This window comes from Panulirus ornatus, chromosome 24 (assembly GCF_036320965.1).
Source record: "Panulirus ornatus isolate Po-2019 chromosome 24, ASM3632096v1, whole genome shotgun sequence".
In the NCBI taxonomy this organism is placed as follows: domain Eukaryota; kingdom Metazoa; phylum Arthropoda; class Malacostraca; order Decapoda; family Palinuridae; genus Panulirus; species Panulirus ornatus.
This window is the reverse complement of record NC_092247.1, coordinates 9322296-9342374: the sequence shown is the minus strand read 5'-3', so window position 1 is coordinate 9342374 and position 20079 is coordinate 9322296. Positions and strand designations below refer to the sequence as shown.

Here is a 20079-nt window from a genome sequence, read left to right as displayed (position 1 = left end):
CTCATCCTTTCATCCGACTCCCTCATCTATTCACAACCTTTTCCATTCATCCATAAACACCCTTAGTCATTCCTTCATCCCACATAGAATTCTCAACTATCCCTTTAGCCCAGTAAACAAACACACAAAATCCACACAATCCCACTCACATACTCAGCAATTTCCTTACCCCACTCACATACTCGGCAGCCTCCTCATCCCACTCACATACTCAGCAATCTCCTCATCCCACTCACATACTCAGCAGTCTCCTCATCCCACTCACATACTCAGCAGTCTCCTTGTCCTAATCCAAGGCACTCTGAACCATTCCTTTCATCCCGCTGCTACGCTCAGTCACCCATTCATCCCACTCATAGCTCTCCCACGTCCACCGTATCACCACTCATCCCTCTCACAAAACGCTATCAAAAATTGAGACCCGTGTACGACATGCCAAATACATCCCAAGAGCTATGTTATACAAGCCCAACAGACTGCCCTCCTTGCCGAGGTGGAATGCGCAACTACTCGATACAAAGAGGGCGATCTACCCCTCTTTCTACACTGAGATTACCACCCTGAGGGGAAAAGGCCAGGGTTAGCACTGTGATGTTCCGCAGAGACGTCACCCACGGGACCTGAGAGACCAGAACATATAGATTTTTAATACATGGTCAGTGCCAGGAGGCAAGACCTAGTGAGAGGAAGCAGAAATGAGGGAGAGGAGGAGGAGGAGGAGGTGGAAGGGGGGAACAGAGGGGATACGGGGAAGAACGAATAAGAGAAAAAATGTTGGTTAAAAAACCTCTTGGATATCATGAGGTGAAACCACTTAATAAGTTGAACACACACAATTCTTGAGACCATTTACGAAAATAATACCTTGAAAACAGGGACAGGGCAACAGCATCACGGTGGATGGAGACGAAGTTGAAGAGGTAGTGGCAGAAGAGTTAATTAGGAGGAAGGCGTACGATTCCACTCTGGCTAAAAGAAAGGTGCGAGAAAAACCATCCCAGATATGCGAGCAATATTCCATACAGGAGCGAATGACCGAACAGCTAGTTCTTGATGTTCATTAGGTGGGAATTGTAAGTTAGAGTGAAGGATATTGTTATGCTTAGTGTGTTTCTGGTATTGCGGAGATGTTCCAAACTATGGCTAGAAATGGCATTTTTGCTATAGGAGAGACCCTGAGGGACAATACTGCTGACAAGACAAGAGGAAGTCGTTCCATCAGGGCCAAGTGTAATGGATCAGCTAGAAAGGAAGTTGTGCATTACAGAACGGAAAGTGGCCGTAGAAAGCAAAGATTAATGCCACATCCGGTAAAATTCGCTGAAGATGTCAACATCCATAAAAAAAAAAAAATTACTAAAATCCGTGCGAGGAGGTGGACCAAAAGTGAGTCAAATAGAAGAGATCACCAGTAGACCTTTAATCGAGGAGACCGTATTGGTGAACTGACACAAAAGGGTCAAGATCCTGTGTGTCTGAGAGACTTAAGGAGAGCTATACAGAATTTCGGGACGATAGATTTGAAAGCGATGGGGTGACAGACGTTAGAACGGTCTTCTTTCTTAGAGATGGGCTACATCAAGGAATGCTGCTCAGAAGTTAAATTTTCTGTTTTTAGAAAATAAGTGAGCAAGGATCGGAGGTAACTCAGAGGCACACTGCCTTACGACAAGAGGAGGTATGCCTTCCGGACCATACGTCTTGATCCTTTGTAGATGGAAGGGTCGTTTGATGACCTTGCAGGAAGAAACTAGGAGAAGGCAAAGGTTCACCGAGGGAGGTGGAGTGGTATTCTTTTTATACCAGAGTATTGTTGTCGTCAGTGACATCAGAGACAGTGCTCGTAAAATCATACATAAACACTATGCTTCAGTCTCATCTTACTTTTATTGTACTCGTAAATCATTATGTTTGGAATCAACATTTACACGAGTGAAATAATCTCGTATCATATGTTCGTATGGATCATAAACTAGGGTGCAGGTGTTCAGGGGATGGTTGCACATACTCGCACCCATAACCTATTTTCTGCATCATATGACAACAGATTTGTGTCTTTCTACCTTCTCTTCTAATTGGCAAAGTGTGCGTCATATACCGCCCCTCTGTTCTACAGAACCAGTCCAATACTGCAGGTCTGAATTCTTTGATAGTTTTGCTTTAAATGCAACGCCACTGGCAACACCTCGTCCTAGACACTTCATTTCCCAACTAATAAGAAACTTGGACGAATTCTAATATACATACATCACGCAGGAACTCTTCAATATCTAATCCTACAAGGGATTCGTCCCAGACCTCAGCTTCAAGTCCAGATCACTAAGTTCTCCTGCACTTGGTAGAATAAACAGACACGCCATGTAAGCCCCACGTACTTTTATATTTTTTTTTCATCTGGAAGTGAGGTTCTCTTATTCGCTTACAGCCATCGCACCCGAGCTCCGGGATCATAACAAGCTCCGTAACAACGGAACTATTGAGGCTTATCAACAGCTCAATTGGTGGCGGGCGTGAGCAGGGTGGGAGGCACAAGGGCCACTTAACTCCCGTGTTTATGTACAGAGGCGATGAGGAGAACGTCTTCCATTAAACCGACCTTCATTGACCAATTGTTATTTCGGGGAGGAGTTCAGACACCTCATTAATCCAGCTGACATAGCTCTTCCTGGGGGCGTCTGAGGACGGGTTCTCTATACATCTCTCTGTTTGTATGCATGTGTGTGTGTGTGTGTGTGTGTGTGTGTGTGTGTGTGTGTCTAACTGTATGATTCTCTCCTTTACGGATGACAACAGCAGCAGTGTGTGAACCTAATCTCGGGACGTAAGAAAGATCACTGGGTTGTACTGCACCTTGGTCTGTCAAACTCCATACAGCTTCGACTGCGCACACCATGTTACATGACACACAAGCAAGCGGACAACTCACTGCAAGCAAATGCCGTGTCGGATCCCCTCACAGAGTACAATCGCAGCGAAAATAATAAAGGCATTCAAAATCATACACATACATATATTGTAGATACAGAGGGATATACATTTATACATACCATTAAGACTATGACAAAGCTGCATAAACTTACACTCATATATAGACGTGGGAACGAACACAAAGAAGAGACAGAGAGACGGACACAGTGGGAGAGAAAGACAACAGACAGACAAAGAGTAGCCACGTCGAGATTTTTGCCAATACTCAGGACAAGCTTGAAGCACTCACCGCACGTCTTGCCTGGCTGATAATCTGGCTTCACACAGATACCATAATTGTCACTCCTGAATTCGTCTGGAAGTTTTATGTTTACCATTGATCTAGTTTTCTTTTAAATGATTCTGGATGTCATTTTAGGTATTTTCTGTGAGATTACTGAAGTCTAAGCAATTATTTCTTCCATGTTAAGAGGTTTTCAAAACACTCTTGTCCTTATATCTGCTGAATTAATAGTCATTCTTATCATACGCATATCTTGTTTTCATGCTATTTTCTAAAGTTTGAGCTCCCTTAGTCTCTCATGGTAGTTCACACGTCCCAAAACTTCAATTTTGCTCGTAAAATGTTTTATGAATCCTCCTCTAACTCGTTCATTGCTCCTTGTGTGGTTGGTGCCCATACGACACAGTATAGTACTCAAGTTATGTTTCTTATGCATGAGTTGAACATTTTCTTCTTTAGTATTTTGTGCCTCGGAGGAGTGGAGATCCTCACCACCATACCAATCATAACTTGGCTCGATGATGTCATCAATAAGCTCCGAGAATTCTAGTCTTTTATTCATGATGAACGTCTAGATCTTTGGCGGTTTCACTCTCCATTACTTTCAGTCTGGCCTTTGTAAGGTTCCTTCGAAATTTGCTGAAATTCATCTGCGCTAAACTCCATCCAGTTCACTTTTGTACTTGTGTATGTTGTTTTGAGAGTTCCTTACGCCTTTCTCTTTGATCATCATGCGATCGCATCTATTTTGTCCACGCCAGAGACATCTGCAGAACATCCGACTCTACTTTCTATTCTCTGTCGATGTCTAATTATATACATATATATAGATAGATAGATAGATAGAGATAGAGAGAGAGAGAGAGAGAGAGAGAGGGGGGGAGGCAGACAGAACACTACTCATACAAGACACAGACGAGCGAACAAGGAGATGAACCAGGCTGCCTACCTTAGTCAGTTTCCTGAGCATGAAGGCGGTTATCTCACTTACCTGCAAGAGGAAAGGTATACATATTGAGATCAGTCATCTGTACGAGTTGGTAATTCAGAAATTAATTATCGTAGATTTAAGACAGCAGAATCAACGAGAGATAGAACTTAATGGTCAGCATATTAGTACAGTCCATAACCAATGAACAGTATAGTATAATGACCGGTTTGACAATGATAAAAAAACATGATGCGACGTGTTGCTTTAACGAGTTGTTGATAATAAAGGAGGGAGCAGATGGGGTGGAAGAAAGGAAACCAGACCAACACGCTATGCGAAAAGTAGAACAATTAGGAATTATAAAAGAAATATCGTGAGGCATCATTTTATACACTTCATGGAAGTTAAAGTAATGCATGGGAAACAAGGGAAAATAGGTCAAGAGAAGTGGAAACCATTAGGAAAGGAGACAATCTAGCCAGGAACTGTGAGGACAGGAGACTGTGAGGATAAGAGATTACAGGGATATGAAACACGAGTCCAGGAGGCGACGAGAAGAGGCGCAAGGATAGAGGGATGTGAAGACAGGAAGTTACGAGACCAAAGACAACGGAGCTGGGAGCATAAGCTGCCAAAAGGCCACGAGGACAGGAGCCTCTGTAGAGGAGAAGAATACGAGGCCTGCAAGTCATTAGGGACAAGCCATCAAGATAATACAGCAAGCCACATATCCTGACCTGCTCACCACCACTGCCCTAGAAACACACACACACACACACACACACACACGAATGAAGCTCACTTTCATAACTCCTCGGCGGTCCTCTAAAACATACAAGACTACTCGTGGACATTGTCCGCATGTCTAAATATGGCGTGATGATGGCGTATAAACGTAAATCATTGACATATACACGAATCCACTGGGTTAACAACCGGGGAATTCTCTAAATGCTTCCCTAAGAGAGTGACCATCACTGTCATGGGTAAATCGGCTGGTGGTCATGCTGCAATGTCGGGGATGCGGCCACAAGTAAGACAATGCTCAGAATGCTTTAAAATGTTTACTAAGGAGAGCAGACACCAGTAGAGAATCGATGTCAATTAAGGGAATGTTAGGCACTTGAGAATCTACCTTCAGGGATGGTAGATAGATGCTTTGGGGTAAAGTGTGAACTGGGACTGGGTAGGCGAACTCATCCTTAGGAGGTGAAATGTTGCTGGTGTAGAGTTGGTGGGAATACAAAGGAAGTAGTGAGGGAAGAGGGTCTGCCGTGGGCTGAGAGCCATGTGTAGTGGGATGACAGTAGCCCCGAGGGTGGTCAGCTGTTACTGGGAGGTTATCCTAAGGGTTGTCTGACTGGTATTGGATGGACGAATTAGGGATCCCACATACAAGGAATAACAGAGGTGAACTCCAGCCACCTGTGCATGACCACCGGCTTCTGAGCAACAGCAGTAAGAAGGAACTTGCTCTCGTTTGGAACTAGGACTGCCAAAGGCAGTAAAACAGTGCACGATGAAGATGGTGAGGTCTGGTAATTGAGTTTCACTGGACGTAGAGAGCCCATGGTAAGACAGATAACAGAAGACCTTATGACCTATGATGAGATCATCTGCCGGAGATAAGTTACAGAATCCCACATTCCTCATCTTTAAAGATGGAGACAAAACAATAAAACAAAAGGCCTTTTCCCCACACAACAGGACAGATGAAGACAGTGCAGTACAGCAAAAGGCTCCGCGCCACCCACCACTAAAGATGGAAACAGTAGAGTGCAGAAGAAGGCACCTCCCCACCCATCAGTAATTCAGTAAACCACAAGGTTCTTCTCCACCCATCAGTACTGTAGATGATGACAGGATAGTAAAGCTGAGGCCTCATTCCCAAACACAAATATAAATGGAGACAGTGTAGTGAAGCAAAGGCTCCAACCTACCCAACACAACAGATGGAGACACCACAGTAATGCATAAGGCTCCTTCTCATCCACCACTGTAGATGGAGACAGTTTAGTACATAGCAGTAGGCTCCTTCCAACCCACCACTAAAAGATAGTAAAGCGGAAGGTTCCTCCTCATCCATCACGATAAATGGAGACTGAAGGCTCCTCTCCAACCTCCACTATAGATGAGGAGAGGATAGTAAATCAGAAGGTTCCTCCCCACCTTCCACTATAGATGGAGACAGGAGAGTAAAGCGGAGGCTCCTCCTCACCTTCTACTATATAGATGGAGGCAGGCTAATAAAGCAGAAGGCTCCTACCCACCTTCCACTATAGACGGGGACAGGACGGTAAAGCAGAAGGCTCCTCTCCACCCTCCACTATAGATGGAGATAGGATAGTAAAGGAGAAGGCTCCTCCCCACCTTCCACAGTAGATGGAGACAGGATAGTAAAGTTGAAGGCTCCTCCGCACCCCCTACTATAGATGGAGACAGGATAGTAAAGTAGTAGTTCCCTCCGGATAATATATTTATATAATGAACTATGACTCCGACAGCGTACCGGTAGTAAGGAAGGGTCACCAGCGCCCAGCCGGTATCTTCACCATCAGCTGGTTACCGATTACCGTCCGGTCCGTTGCCCTAACCACAAAAAGCTCCCCCCTTAACCCTCCACCACCCCACTCCCTGTCCCACCCTCACTTCTTCCCCTCTTTCCCCTCCCCTACCACCTTACCCCTAACCTAACTCCTCTAACCCCTTCCAAAAGCCTCCTTCAGCTGACCCAGTTGGCAACCCAGCACGATTTGAATTTTCTTCCACTAATTTTGTATTTGTGTAGATAACTTCCCTCACAAGTATCTCCTCCCGAACGTTTAAGTTTTCGAATTGCAAAGTCTCATTTCAAAACCTCTTCTGACAAAGAAATATTCCAAGATTAACCAAACGTAACCTCTGTCTTTGAACAGAATCACTCGTGGCAACAAACGTCAACAAACAAAAACTGGGCCGTCGACCAAAACATCAGGGTTAAATCGTCTATTATGAGTATCAGACCAAAAGTTCTAATCGGCCATTGTCCGGATTGGATCCTGATTTTAAAGGGTTCGATGCTATCTGGCGCAAAGTTGTGGGATCCAATTGTGCTGCCAAAATGGGCGGACGAGCCTTTCTGGGCTGCTCTCAAATGTGTTGGGTTTTCCGGCAGGAGGAGCTGCCCAACCGAACTGCCACGAATCCTGATACCATCGGCGGGCGAGGGGGCAGCCAGCTGTTTGGGGGAGGAGGAGGAGGGAGGGAGGGTGGTATACGGTAGATGGGGTGGGTGGAAGAAGTGGGAAGAGAACGATGTGAAACGTCACACATTATAAAAGCGGAAATTTATGATTTGGCAAACACGATGAAGGTAGCCAAGCGAACTTCAGTATCTTATCATTTTTTTTTAAAAACATAGCAAAAAAAGCGGAAAAAGAAGAAAAATACAAACGATAAAGAAGAGTCTTTACTTTCCCCATCGCACTTGGTGTCGTCTGTCTCGATACAAATCTACTATGAGTAAATTTAACCCATAGTTTTAGTCATTCGTTTACAGTTTTCTTCATTAAAACGTATATAACTTGGCGCTACTGTTTGTACGCACATGTGTGTGTGTGTGTGTGTAATCACATGCATGGTGTGCATGCATGTATACATTACCATAACGTGTGTAAGTTATGTACAGGAAAGAACACAACAGCAGCAGTGGTGTGTGGAGGCTGCCTGGGTAGCTACAAGCAGCCACCAGCACAATTATCCCCTACTGGCGGTGGGTTGTGTGGCTCCCTGGCCACTCCCCGCTCCCACCAGTATGTAAGGACCTAGATCGATACCCGCCACCTGACGAAGGTAGAGCCGAGGGCGCCGCCTGGCCGTGACGCCGCCCCTGGGTGCCGTCGGCCGGGAGGCGTGCCCCTGGGAAGGAAGAGTGAGGGCATGGTTAATGCCGTGAGGGAAACTGTGTATAAACTCACAGTAATTGGAGTCTGAGGCTCCTTAAGGGAGGTGGGAAACCTTGGGGTTTATAGAGGCGAACATTTCTGATGAGTGGCCGCCAGAGCCGACATGCTGTGCCGGGTCCGGTGATGGGTCCTACCCTGCACTGTGTCTAGCGGTAAAACTCGTCACTTAACACCGCTAACACCAAACATAAACAAACTGGTGGCAGCAGGAGCGTGGTGCCGTCCCTCCCCCTGCACGCGCGTCGCCACGTAGAACGCGTGTCGCCACCACGTGCTACTGACAGGAACGATCCGGGAACTTATCCACCCGCAGTGGGGGGTATCAGTGGATAGAGAGCGGGAGGGAGGATGGGTGGGTGGGGTGAGGGCTGGACAGGGAACCTCCATTGTCAAAATGTTTGACTCATCTGTAACTCAACTCCGCCGAGTATAATTAGCAATGTCGCAAGGAGAATATCATGAAATAAGACCTTTTTATGGGAGAGGTGTCATGAAATGCCTTTCATTAAGTACTGGGAGATGGGGTCCGCCGACCCACAGCTCCAGTCAGCCTCTCACAATCCCATAGTTTTAACACATCACAACACACACAATCCTCTCCAGCAATTTCCCGGTCGACTTGCATGAACCATAAGCCTGCGTGTGAACCCATTGAGTCTTCTGCCGGTTTTTCCCCTCTTTCCTTCCCCACCTCTCCACTTCTCTGCCTCTCCCCTCTTTCCCCTGGTCTCTCCCCTCTCCCTCTTTCAACGCGGTTGGTGCACTCAGCGTTAGGGCCAACATTTAGTAGAACCAACAGGATGATGAACCCACTTCGTTACCGTAACATACGCACCGACCCGCCTTTTCCAAAATGTCGGTCCCCTCAATTTTCTTTTGAAATGGATATTATCATTTTGGTACTTTGGATGTCTGTCTGCTACCAGTGTGAGACACATGGCTCTGATGGGCAATGGTCACGTGAGCTATGAGAGGGCATCAACCAGCGCTCACGTGTTGCGCAACATCGTCACAGTTTCGTTAGCACGTCTTTAGTTGAAGGTTAGCCTCTCGTGCTTTACTCTAACAGTAAGATGATCATATGAATATCAAAAGTGAGACAAGAACAAGCTATGAAGGCACAAATCCACAGAAAGTGGTAAAACTTATTAATGCAGAGGGTTATCCATTCGTGTTTCCACAAACACACGCAGGTGTAAATTAGCGTAAATCTGCGTAAATCTGTAAATCCCCCTCCATCGATCGGTCTTCCCACAACAACATTCCCCTTACCCCCCACACCCTTACACTCCCAGCAGCCACATCTCTTCCTCACCTCCCTCCGCTACCGTTCACCTCTCACTCCCTCACCACTCCTCACCAGAAGTTCCTCTCCCTCCCTAAACCACCCATACAACCATAAAACCCTTCTACCCCCTCCCTACCATCCTCTCTCTCTCTCTCTCTCTCTCTCTCTCTCTCTCTCTCTCTCTCTCTCTCTCTCTCTATCTATCTATCTACACTGGCTACCAGTGACCCCATTCATTTCCCTTTCACTCCCATGGTTACCATGCCCACCTCCTACCCGCCAAAGTGCTACCATAATCTTCCTCTTCCGTTGCACTATGACCCCCTCCTTCAACTCTCCCTTCTGGCCCAGCTTAAGGCTACAGAGGAGCGGTTGTGCAGAGATAAGCCACTTGTTGGGCCGCTGTAAACAAAACAATGGGGAAACCATAAAGCTAAAGACATGACGATGATTCGAGTCGAAAGAAACCACCGGATGTGCTGGAGGAGGAGGAGGAAGGAGAGGGGGATGAGGAAGAGGATTGGGAGGAGACAGACAGATGATGAAGGTATGGAGAAAAATGAAGAAACAAAAAAGAGGTGGACTTAGCGATACGAAAAGGAAAAATGAAGCTACAGAATGACTAATGGCAAGAGGGGAAGTTCAGCTGATAAGCGATAAAAAGCTAAGGGAAGGATGAAGAGACTGAGCATAGTAAGCTATACAAGGCAGAGAAAGATGGTGAAGACGACGTGAAGTGAGAAATATGGTAAGGGAGACAAGAGAGGGGTTAAACTTAGAAGTAGACGGTAAACACCGACAAGTCAGTCATTTTATTCTGGGGACAAATTTTTTAACCCCAAGCAACGTGTCTGTCTTCATAAGGCGGTGAAAGTAGCATCTCTTGGTATGATGGACGGGTGAAGAGGTCTTAATAACATGCATTATTACGCTGTGTGTGTTTTCCTTTTACGGTCTTATTGAAGCGACTCACAGCACAATGCATTCATCACCAACCACACTTACCCTTCAAGACACTCAGGGCGACACGTATTACTGTTGCGTCTCGCCTCCTCTACCAACACACACACACACACACACACACACACACACACACACACACACACACACAGAGGCACAAACAGAGCGTTAACTCTGAATCTGCTCGGTGCGAGAGCCAGCAGTGCCTGCGAGAGTGAGTAGAGGTTGTAGTGTCGTTCATTACACGGGTCCATGACGAGGGACATGGGCGGGCGTGCAGGGGAAGGCACTCCTGCAGCACAGGAAACACACTATCCTGGAGAGGCTTTGGCTGAAGGAAATGTTATGCATATATCTTTTGAACTGGAAGCTGATTACACCCCCTCGCCACCACTCACCCTTAACCCCCGTCGTTCCCATTTAGTGGCGTGTCCCAATGCCCGCACTCTCTCCTCCCTCTCTCCCTCCCTCCCTCCCTCTTACACAGCACCGACGTCTGGCCCTGACAGGCTCGCTAGGGGGGCGCTAATTTCGCCTAATCGCGTATCATTCCCGGGAAATGCAGGGGTATTCGGGCCCACGGATGAAAGGGATGTAAAGATGACTCCATTCCGACCAGAAAATAGAGGACGATCGATCCGCGTTCCTGAAGGAGAGAATCTAACCCTAGTGGCCGGAGGATCTAAGAGACTTCAGAGCGGCTCCAAAGCCTCTATAAACTGTCTTCAAGGTGTGCAGGTGACGGCGACACTGCAGGAGAGCTAATTAGCCTGGAAAAATAACTGTCTCCCCCTTACCCACCACCACCCCCGTTCTTCACCTGGCGTCGAGACATTCCAAGGCGCTAGGTAGCACAGCCCAGCGAGGAGTCCTGGGGAGATGAAAGCCTCCTCTGGGTATTTATTTCAGGTTCAATAGGGTGGGGTGATATCTCATCTTGGGTGTGGGGGCACGCGCGCACGTCTCCCATTTTTGAGCCGGGAATGAGAAACGACTTCATTTGGAGGCCAGTATGACGCGACGTCTCCATTTCAGTGGCGGAGATGAGGTGATTTTTCAAGAGCACCATAGGTGACAAGAGTGACGGGCGGCCGTTGTCTCACTGCGGCTGTCACCCTGCGCCCCTGCATGCCACGCGCCGCCCCCAGCTCTACATACCTTGTCAATTACGTCATCGAACAACTTTTGTCACCTGAGAAGAGTGTTAATGGCTGTCACTGCAGCCACTGAGGAGGCAAATGAGGTGTGTCAGTGGACTACAACTCGAGCAGAAAAGGTGAATGACTCAGTCCCGGTCCTGGTGATAGATGGGTAAGTACTACAGTAATCACGGCAGACTGTGTCTTACGATACGCAAGTCGCCTCTTATTGGTGTACACACATTACGTTCACAGAGGATAACCTAGAGTTATGAACGACGGGTCGTGTGAGGTAACGTTTTCAATCGTTATTTTAGTGAGAGAGAGAGAGAGAGAGAGAGAGAGAGAGAGAGAGAGAGAGAGAGAGAGAGAGACTATAAAGATCGGAATCAAACGATCTTTTGAATGAAACAAGAGCATGCAAACGCACACACATGTACACGCTTTCATACTTATATTCATAAACACACACACACACACAGAGGAGGGGGAGTATACATTACACGTTGGAGAATGACGTCATGTATGGTAGAGAGAGACGTACCACACACTCAGGCACCAGTCATGTTATGCCTCTTCATATTTCATGATTACACGTCTCGTCTCTTCGACGGCACGACCACATCTCACGGTCTCCGTCGTGGTCTAGATAGCTAGCAATAACCACCCATTTTAGCTCGCTGTACCACTCAAGAATCAAGTACACAAACATCTCAGAAGCTACAACGATTTTCGCTCATTGTACCACTTAACTATCAAGTTTACAAACATCTTGGCTCCAACGACCCATTTTCGCTCGCTGTACCACTTAACAATCAAGCACACCAACATCTCAGACGGCTATCTATCTCAAAGACAAGTGATGAATTTACGGTCGAGTTCAAAGAATGACTCACAAATCCTAATGATTTATCTCACACCAACACTCCAGCACCATGACTGTTGAGCTACTCACAATGACAACTTTCGTAGACATAAAACCCAAGAGAGAAAACCTTGTAGTCTCCCTCTCCATCCTCAGGGCTCACTCACGCTAGCCAGACCAGGTCCCCAGGTTGTGTTCGAATCACTAGAACATCTCGAGGTGATGTCTGGAGGTCATTGGTTGTCGCACTGTTACGAGTACTATCAATCCGACGTCTCTCGTATCACACTAACGGGCTTGTTAACAAGTCACCATCAGCATCACTGTTGCCATATCATCTCTCCCAGTATCAATCACCACTCCTTCCACTTTCCATCGTCCTCCTCCTCCTCCTCCCATTCCTTTTCTTCACTCCTCTCACTATCACCACCCCATTCATTAATTATCATCATCCCTTCCACTAACTACCATCACGCCTCTCAATATCTATCCCATCCTTTCATATCACCATAACCTTGCCAGTCCCTACTATGGCCTATCCCTTCCAACATCCCTGTTGATCTACCTCCATCACTCCTTCTCTTCTCTTCCCACCAAACAACTCTCCCCTTCCGCCACATCCCTCGCGCCCTTACCACCTCAGAGGACGTCGTAAAACCCGTCATTTCTGGCCCTTAAAATCCTTAAACACAAAACAACGTCTTAAAATCATCTTCCGAGAGGGAATTTTATTCCACCAGCAGCTGTCGAGATACTGCCTCGCCACCTGATTCATCCCCAGCTAAAAGTGTTACCTCACACGTCTACTGTTGGCGGTACTCGCCCAGAGCTCAAGTCTAGCCCTCACTGAAGACCCCCTCGTCTTAAAGAAATGAGGAGGCACCTGACGTTCATTACTAAATCTTATCAAATATATATTCATTTTCAAAGCAGAGTTTTAGAATTCTCTTGAAACCCTCCTCCCACCCTCCTATCCCCTCCCTCCCACCACCTCACTGACGCATAAACTGTCAGGGGAGAGAAAAAGAACCTTTAAATGAGCTTCTCCAAGACGTGCAGGCTCCCCCTCGCCTGCGGTAATAATGAGTTTTCGGGCAAGTCAGATATTTATACAGTGGCCGCCTTCACGAGTGCTGAACAAACAAAAAGAAACCTTATCTGCATTAATCAATATCTCTTTAAAAGACGCGACAACATCCCAGACAGGTGGGTGACAAGTACTCATCGTTAACACCCTTAACAGAGGTTACTCCACCATACTCATACTACCTAACCCTTCTCCTTCCTCCCTATCCCTTCCCTTTACCCATCAGTTTTCCTTCTACCCACAAGTGATGACACGGTGAAGCACAACCTATTCTTTGTCAACCACAACATCTTGCAATAAACTGCAAAGAGGTTCAACCAGTTGGCAATGTGATATCTCCAAGTAGAGGATAATACGCAACCACCTTTTGTTCTGCTTTTCGAGAGATGAGGAAAAGGAACAGCCTGTGCAAAAGGAAAGAAAAAGGACAAAAGATCTAGCTATTATCTATTTCAAGATTCCTTGTCATAAGCTAAGTCACACTGAAACTACATTCTGACCTGGTCCTAACCAAGTGGCTCCCTTGGGTGCCAGCGTTCCCCCTTCATCCTGATACACCCCGCTCCATCATAACCAAATAATTTCAACCGAGTTTACTCCTTGCCTTGACGTTCCTTTCTTGCCGTCTCTCATCACCTGCGAACGCGATATAAATATACAAAGGAACGTACCCTATGGCTTTTAGAACAACTAAGACATACCTTTCATGCCGCACGAAAATGTTGACCTATTTCATCCCTCGTCCTTCTCTTACTCCCATTCAACTCATTTTCCTCACTCTTAGTCTCACTGTCCTTGCTCCTCTGCCCTTCCCTCCTCTTCCCTCACGCTCCAACAGTAAAAGAAATACCTCCGTCTCGCCCTATCCCTGGGAGAAACAAAGAGCCACGCCTGCTATCGCCGTCTGATAACACAAAACAAGCTCTTCCCACCCATACGGCTCAAAATACGCCCCCTTTCTAAGACAAAACACCTTAAAACAACTCCGTTTTGGTCCCTCCCCTGCCTCCCCCTCTGCCCTCCCTCCGTCAGCTGAGAGGCCCGTCATAACCGCGGCCGCAAAGAAACAAACAAGCTGAGTAATTCGTCGTAAGTTTGGTACAGACGGGCAGCGAGGAGAGCACCGTGTGCCACCGTTATTTATAGTCAGCCTCGCCCATGCCAAGACTTCGGGGTGCCAGGCCGCCAGCCCTCACCACATCCACCTTCCCCACACATTCACTCTTTCCCCCCCTTCTCCTGCCCTCCTCTTCTCCCTCCTCCTATCCTCAAGCTTATTTCCTTCGCAGTCTGGGCTTCTCTTCATCTTCCTCTCTCCTTGTCTCCCTCCTATGCCATCCCCAACCTTGCTTATTTCATTCTCTCTCTCTCTCTCTCTCTCTCTCTCTCTCTCTCTCTCTCTCTCTCTCTCTCTCTCTCTCTCTCTCTCTCCGCCTCCCCTCGTCTATTCCCTTCATCATTATGTCTGTCTGGCAAGCATTCTACTGAGCGAGATGACAGGAGTGCCAACGGAGGGGAGAGCTTCCAGCCCGAACCATCTCTGAAGAAGACCATTTGTCAGTAACTCATTTAGTCAAATTACTTAACATGTAGTCCAAGTAAACACTAGCTGACATGTGTAAATCAACTGCATTTTATAAAGATCTAAGATAAAGTCAAGAGGAGAGAGAGAGAGAGAGAGAGAGAGAGAGAGAGAGAGAGAGAGAGAGAGAGAGAGAGAGACTAATGCAACAACCATAGCTGGATAAATTACTTATTGAGAACAAATCCGTATCATTAATAAACTAATTAAACATGCCATTCCCCAGTTGTAATGCAGAGTTACTGAGCTAGCAACAAGACTAGTGTGTCCTCTTAATCTATCGGCAAACCCACCTTCAGCGGGTGAGAGTGGATAGTGGGGGGAGGGGGGAGTAGGCGTGGCTTGGTGAAAGGAGGAACGTGGCGTGGAGAGCAAGTGATTGTGGCTTAGAGACAGAAGGCGTAGCTTGGAAACAATAGGGAGTGGCTAACAACAGAGACGACGTGGTTTAGACACAGAGATGACGTGGGTTGGAGATACAGGGAATATGCTTTGGAGACAAAGTAGACAGAAGGGAGCCCGTCATGGAGACAGAGGGCGTGCGGCTTGGGGAAGAGGAGGTGCGTCTTAAAGACAAAATGAATATGGTTTGTGGATAAAACCGGGCACTATCTAAAGATACTGTAGAAAGACAGGCATTGTCTTTGAGACAAGAGAAGCAAGGCTAGAGATAAAGAAGTGTCTTTACAGCAAAGGAGGTGGGTGTTAAAAAGATGCTTTTAAGAAAAAAAGACAAAGAATAGGGGATGCAACTTAAAGATAAAGTGAGTATGGTTGAAGCCAACTAGGGAGCGACTTTGCGACAAGGGGACTAATGAGGGAGGGACTTTGCGACACATGAATCAGAGAGAGAGAGAGAGAGAGAGAGAGAGAGAGAGAGAGAGAGAGAGAGAGATCGTGGTTTACAGTATATAGAATTAAGACTTACAAATACAAGAAGGAAGTAGTTTTGATTCTGACGGGATAAAATGAGAGGCTGCTGAGGAGTATGCCTCAGACATCCATGAACTGCATATAGAAACACTGCAAATACAAAAGATGAAGGTATTTAGGGCGTGTTATAGACCTTCTGTGCCTTGCAGAATTTTTAGAAATTAATCAGCGCAAAATTAGGAGCACACAGCGGGGTGTATATACCCAGCAACGAACAGTAACAACTCACACCAGCTCCAGTACAAACAGCAAAACAGCAAAAGTCCCAACACCAACACCAACAGAATCCTCAGTCAGCAGCAGTGGTAAGGGCAGATGAGGTCAGGGGAAGCAACAGTATTGCCCACTTGAGTCATGGATAACACCATCACTTAGGGACCTTTGACGTAGACACTACACACATTACGGCTAGGCGCAAGAGCTTGGAAATACTACCATAAGAATGGAACAATGTGAAAAATAAATAGGAGAGCCCCTGGCTTTATACAGACGTGGAGAACCCTGCAAGATATAATGTACGAATGAAGATGAGTTATACCTGTCCATAGCAGCCCACTGAATTATGACACGCACCCCAGCATCAGGGCTGGTAATGAATACACCCGAAGGAGGCTAAGGGACAGAGTGAACCCTGACGTTGACAGGGGGTCACTGCGCATCCTGACGTTAGCTGAGGAGTAGAGTGAAAATTGGTGGTATCTTGGGGCAGTGCACACAGATGACTGGTGAGAGACAGGGCTGGCTGAAGGACAGAACGCATCCCCGGCGTTTTGGCCGAGGAACAAAGGGCACCTCGACGTTTTGGTTGCGAGAAAAGAGCGTGCAACTCGACGTTCTGACTGAGAGAAAGAGCGCATCCTGACGCTCTGGCTGAGGGGCAGAGCGCACATCGACGTTCTAGGCGAGGGGCAGAGAGCACCCCGGCGGTGTCTTGGCTGAGGGACAGAGCCTTATCACCTTCAACGCTTCTAGTGTCACAGCTGCAGGCAGCCTCGTCACGCTGCGCACATCTCCCTGCGAGCCAGCCATCTCCTTCACACTCATTATTTACGTTTCTCACCAAAACTGTTGGGATAAATGTCGGTGGCCATCCTTCATAAGAATTATCAAATGGTTATTTTCATACTTCGCTGGCGGGAACTGGAACACTTCTCTGGGTTAATTTCGCCGTTTCTCTTACATCTTTATCTGGGTCAGGTTATTTTTCGTCAGGATGGTTACTTCCCCGGCTCAAGTCTGTCTCACCTGGGCTCCTGCTGGTGTGTACCTACTAAACGCCTCAACACCTTTAGCTTTACCAGTCTCCACGAGTCTTCCCCATCTCCTTCACCCGCTAAACCTCCTCATTCTCTACCTCATCTGCCCTCGCCTTCCTTCTTCATTTTACTCCCTCGAGTCTTTCTACATCTTTTCTTCACATGAATCACTTATTCACCTGTTTATGTAAGTACCATTCACCTTACAGTCCATCTTTACAAGCCGTCCTTAGCCTGATTTTCGCTCTTACTTCTTTCTTTTATCCTCTCTGTCCTTCCTCAGCATTATCTCCGTCCCCTCTTTCCATTTATCCCTTCTCCCATCATTCCTTCCTTACCTATCCCTATCTTTTCTGCCACCGTCTCTTTTCTCTTTATCATCAACTATTTTGTTTTCTATTGCTATACATGTCTTATACCTTTTCGCTCTTTCTTATTTTCCCATCTTCTGATAACTTATCTCTTTACTCTGTATGCACCACCTTTAAGTTCTACTTCCTTTTGTACTTTCCATTTCTATAAAAGTCCGTCCGTTCCTTGCACTGTCCGTCTATCTTACTCTCTAGCTTTCGCAATCGTCTCACTAAGTTTGTACCTCCATTCACAGACTGTCAACTCTCCCATTTTCAATTTACAGTCTCACTCCATCTCGTTTCGTCCATAAATCTCCTTTTGTTATCTCCACATCCCCTCATATTCTCCATCTCTCCGCTCACATTATCAATTTCTCTTTACTCTTAATCTTTTACCTCACATTCTTCACCTCCCTTCACAGACATCATTTCCTCCAACATTCTCAATTTCTTTATACATTTTACATCTTTCCTGAAATTCACCCTCTCCTCTAGCGCATCTCCATCCTTTCTAATATTCTCCATCTCCAACATTCTCCCTCTCCTTTCACATTCTCCATCACCTCTCCGAGTCTTCGTCTGGCTCTCGCCGCGGGTGACTTGACACGGTGCCAGGCCGGGCCTCAAAACTGCCACGCTACCGAAAACACTCAATAAAATGAGTCTTCCACTGCATCAACCTCGCCTGTGTTCGTGTGTGGAGACGACTCCTGTGTGTGTGTGATCCAAGGACCTCTCTTGTGCACACGGCTAAGAACTGGTGTGCAAGACGTAACAGTGTGTACATGGTCGAAAGACCAGTGTGTACGCGGTGAAGGGACCACTGTGGACAACGAAGGAACCACTCTCTGTACATGGGTGAAATATCTGCGTGTGTAAGTGGTGAAAGGACCAGAATGTGTACATCTCTGAAGATGAACGATCTACATAACTAGAAAGCCTTGGTGAGGACATGTATTCGTGACTACATGATCAATGACACTAGATATAAGAATGAATGAACGAACACCAGTGAGTGCACATATGAAAAGAACGGACGTACACGAGTATTGAGAATAGATGGGAGATTACGGACAAGCATTCTGATAGGCTAGAATACCGAGTGCACAAGTGACTAGTGTCTGATCGCCCAAAAGAAAATGATGTCATTTCAGCTAAAGTGTGAGATATCTCCACGAGGTGTCTCAAGACGTCTACGTCACCAAAGCAACTGAACTATCTTCGTCTACCAATCCATCGCCAGTGGAAAACAAAACCAAGAAAAAAAAAAAGCATCGATCATCAAAACTCTTCTGTAACATTTTTCTTGAACCTAATTTGGTAATGATTATATTTTGAAAACTTGTGACGTTCACATACCTTGACATCCACCATATAGTAACTGTACACTTCGCTTGGCCCTAACTTCCCCAGTTACGCAAAACTACGCAAAGTAGCTACTGAAAAGCCAACATATTGTATATACAAGAACCTGTAGATTTATTGTAAGACTCCTGGAACCAAACAGTCACCCTCAGCTGTATGTATTCAGTTGTTTAGCCACAATAAACTACAGGAATTAAAAGAACTAATTCAGCATTCCGACATGCTATCAGAGCTCGACTGTGCATTTACATCGGTCATCCGCCATAAACTCTTCACTCACGCATGTACCTTCGCAAAGTCTCAAACATGCAAGCATCTTAAGAAGGACAGAACCGCACGCAACCAACCCAAGAATAAACTCTGCATGCACACCACTTAGTCGTATCTAGAAAAAATAAACCTACACTCGAGAAACATATCTAAGAAAAACACTACATCTAAATGAATTATTATATATATATATATATATATATATATATATATATATATATATATATATATATATATATATATATATAATAAAAATCGGAGGCAGGGTATCTCTCGAGCGTCATTTGCCAGCGTAGAGTCGTGAGTTAGAATAGCATCGTCTACCAAGATAGCATAGTTTGCCAGGATAACATCACCTGCCAAGATAGCATTGCCTGCCAGAACAGCGTCGCCTGCCAGGATAGCATCACCTGCCAAGATCATGCCAGAATAGTGTCGTCTGCCAGGATAGCGTCGTCTGCCAGGATAGCATCGTCTGCCAGGATAGCATCGTAGTTTGTCAAGATAGCATTATACGTCAAGATAAAAGATAAAAGATATCATCATTTGTTACAGGACTAACGTTTGTTAAAGGTGCGTCATCTACTAAGAAAGTGTTGTCCACTAAGGAAGTATCGTCTGTTTTGAAAATGCTGTCTGGTAATGTCTCCGGCAATCGCGAATAATTCAACGATAAATAATCCGATTGTCAGTCTCTGATATAAAGGAAGTCACTTTATTATCACAAGAACGAAAATAAAATGAGATGGAGAGAATCAATACTACTAACTCCTTCAAGTATCAAATACTGACCACGCCAAGGGTCACGTGGGGTCAAGAAGTAACCCCAGCTCTCCCTCACCCCACCTTACTCATATCAGTGACGGATGAGTTCACGTCACTCAACCTTAAATGG

At 46.1% G+C, this 20079-nt stretch overlaps 1 protein-coding gene across 19 annotated transcripts in view; it reads right to left on the bottom strand.

Moving 5' to 3' along the window:
* The window catches only part of hth (Meis homeobox homothorax), a 576382-nt gene that overhangs the window by 414198 nt on the left and 142105 nt on the right, over positions 1–20079 (bottom strand). For 14 of the 19 annotated variants that reach the window (XM_071677162.1, XM_071677168.1, XM_071677160.1 and 11 more), the window contains one exon: positions 4161–4202. The exons of the other annotated variants lie outside the window; for them this stretch is intronic. In XM_071677162.1, coding sequence (XP_071533263.1) covers positions 4161–4202 — 42 coding nt within the window. The remainder of the gene's footprint in view (positions 1–4160; positions 4203–20079) is intronic. 19 annotated transcript variants of the gene reach the window in all.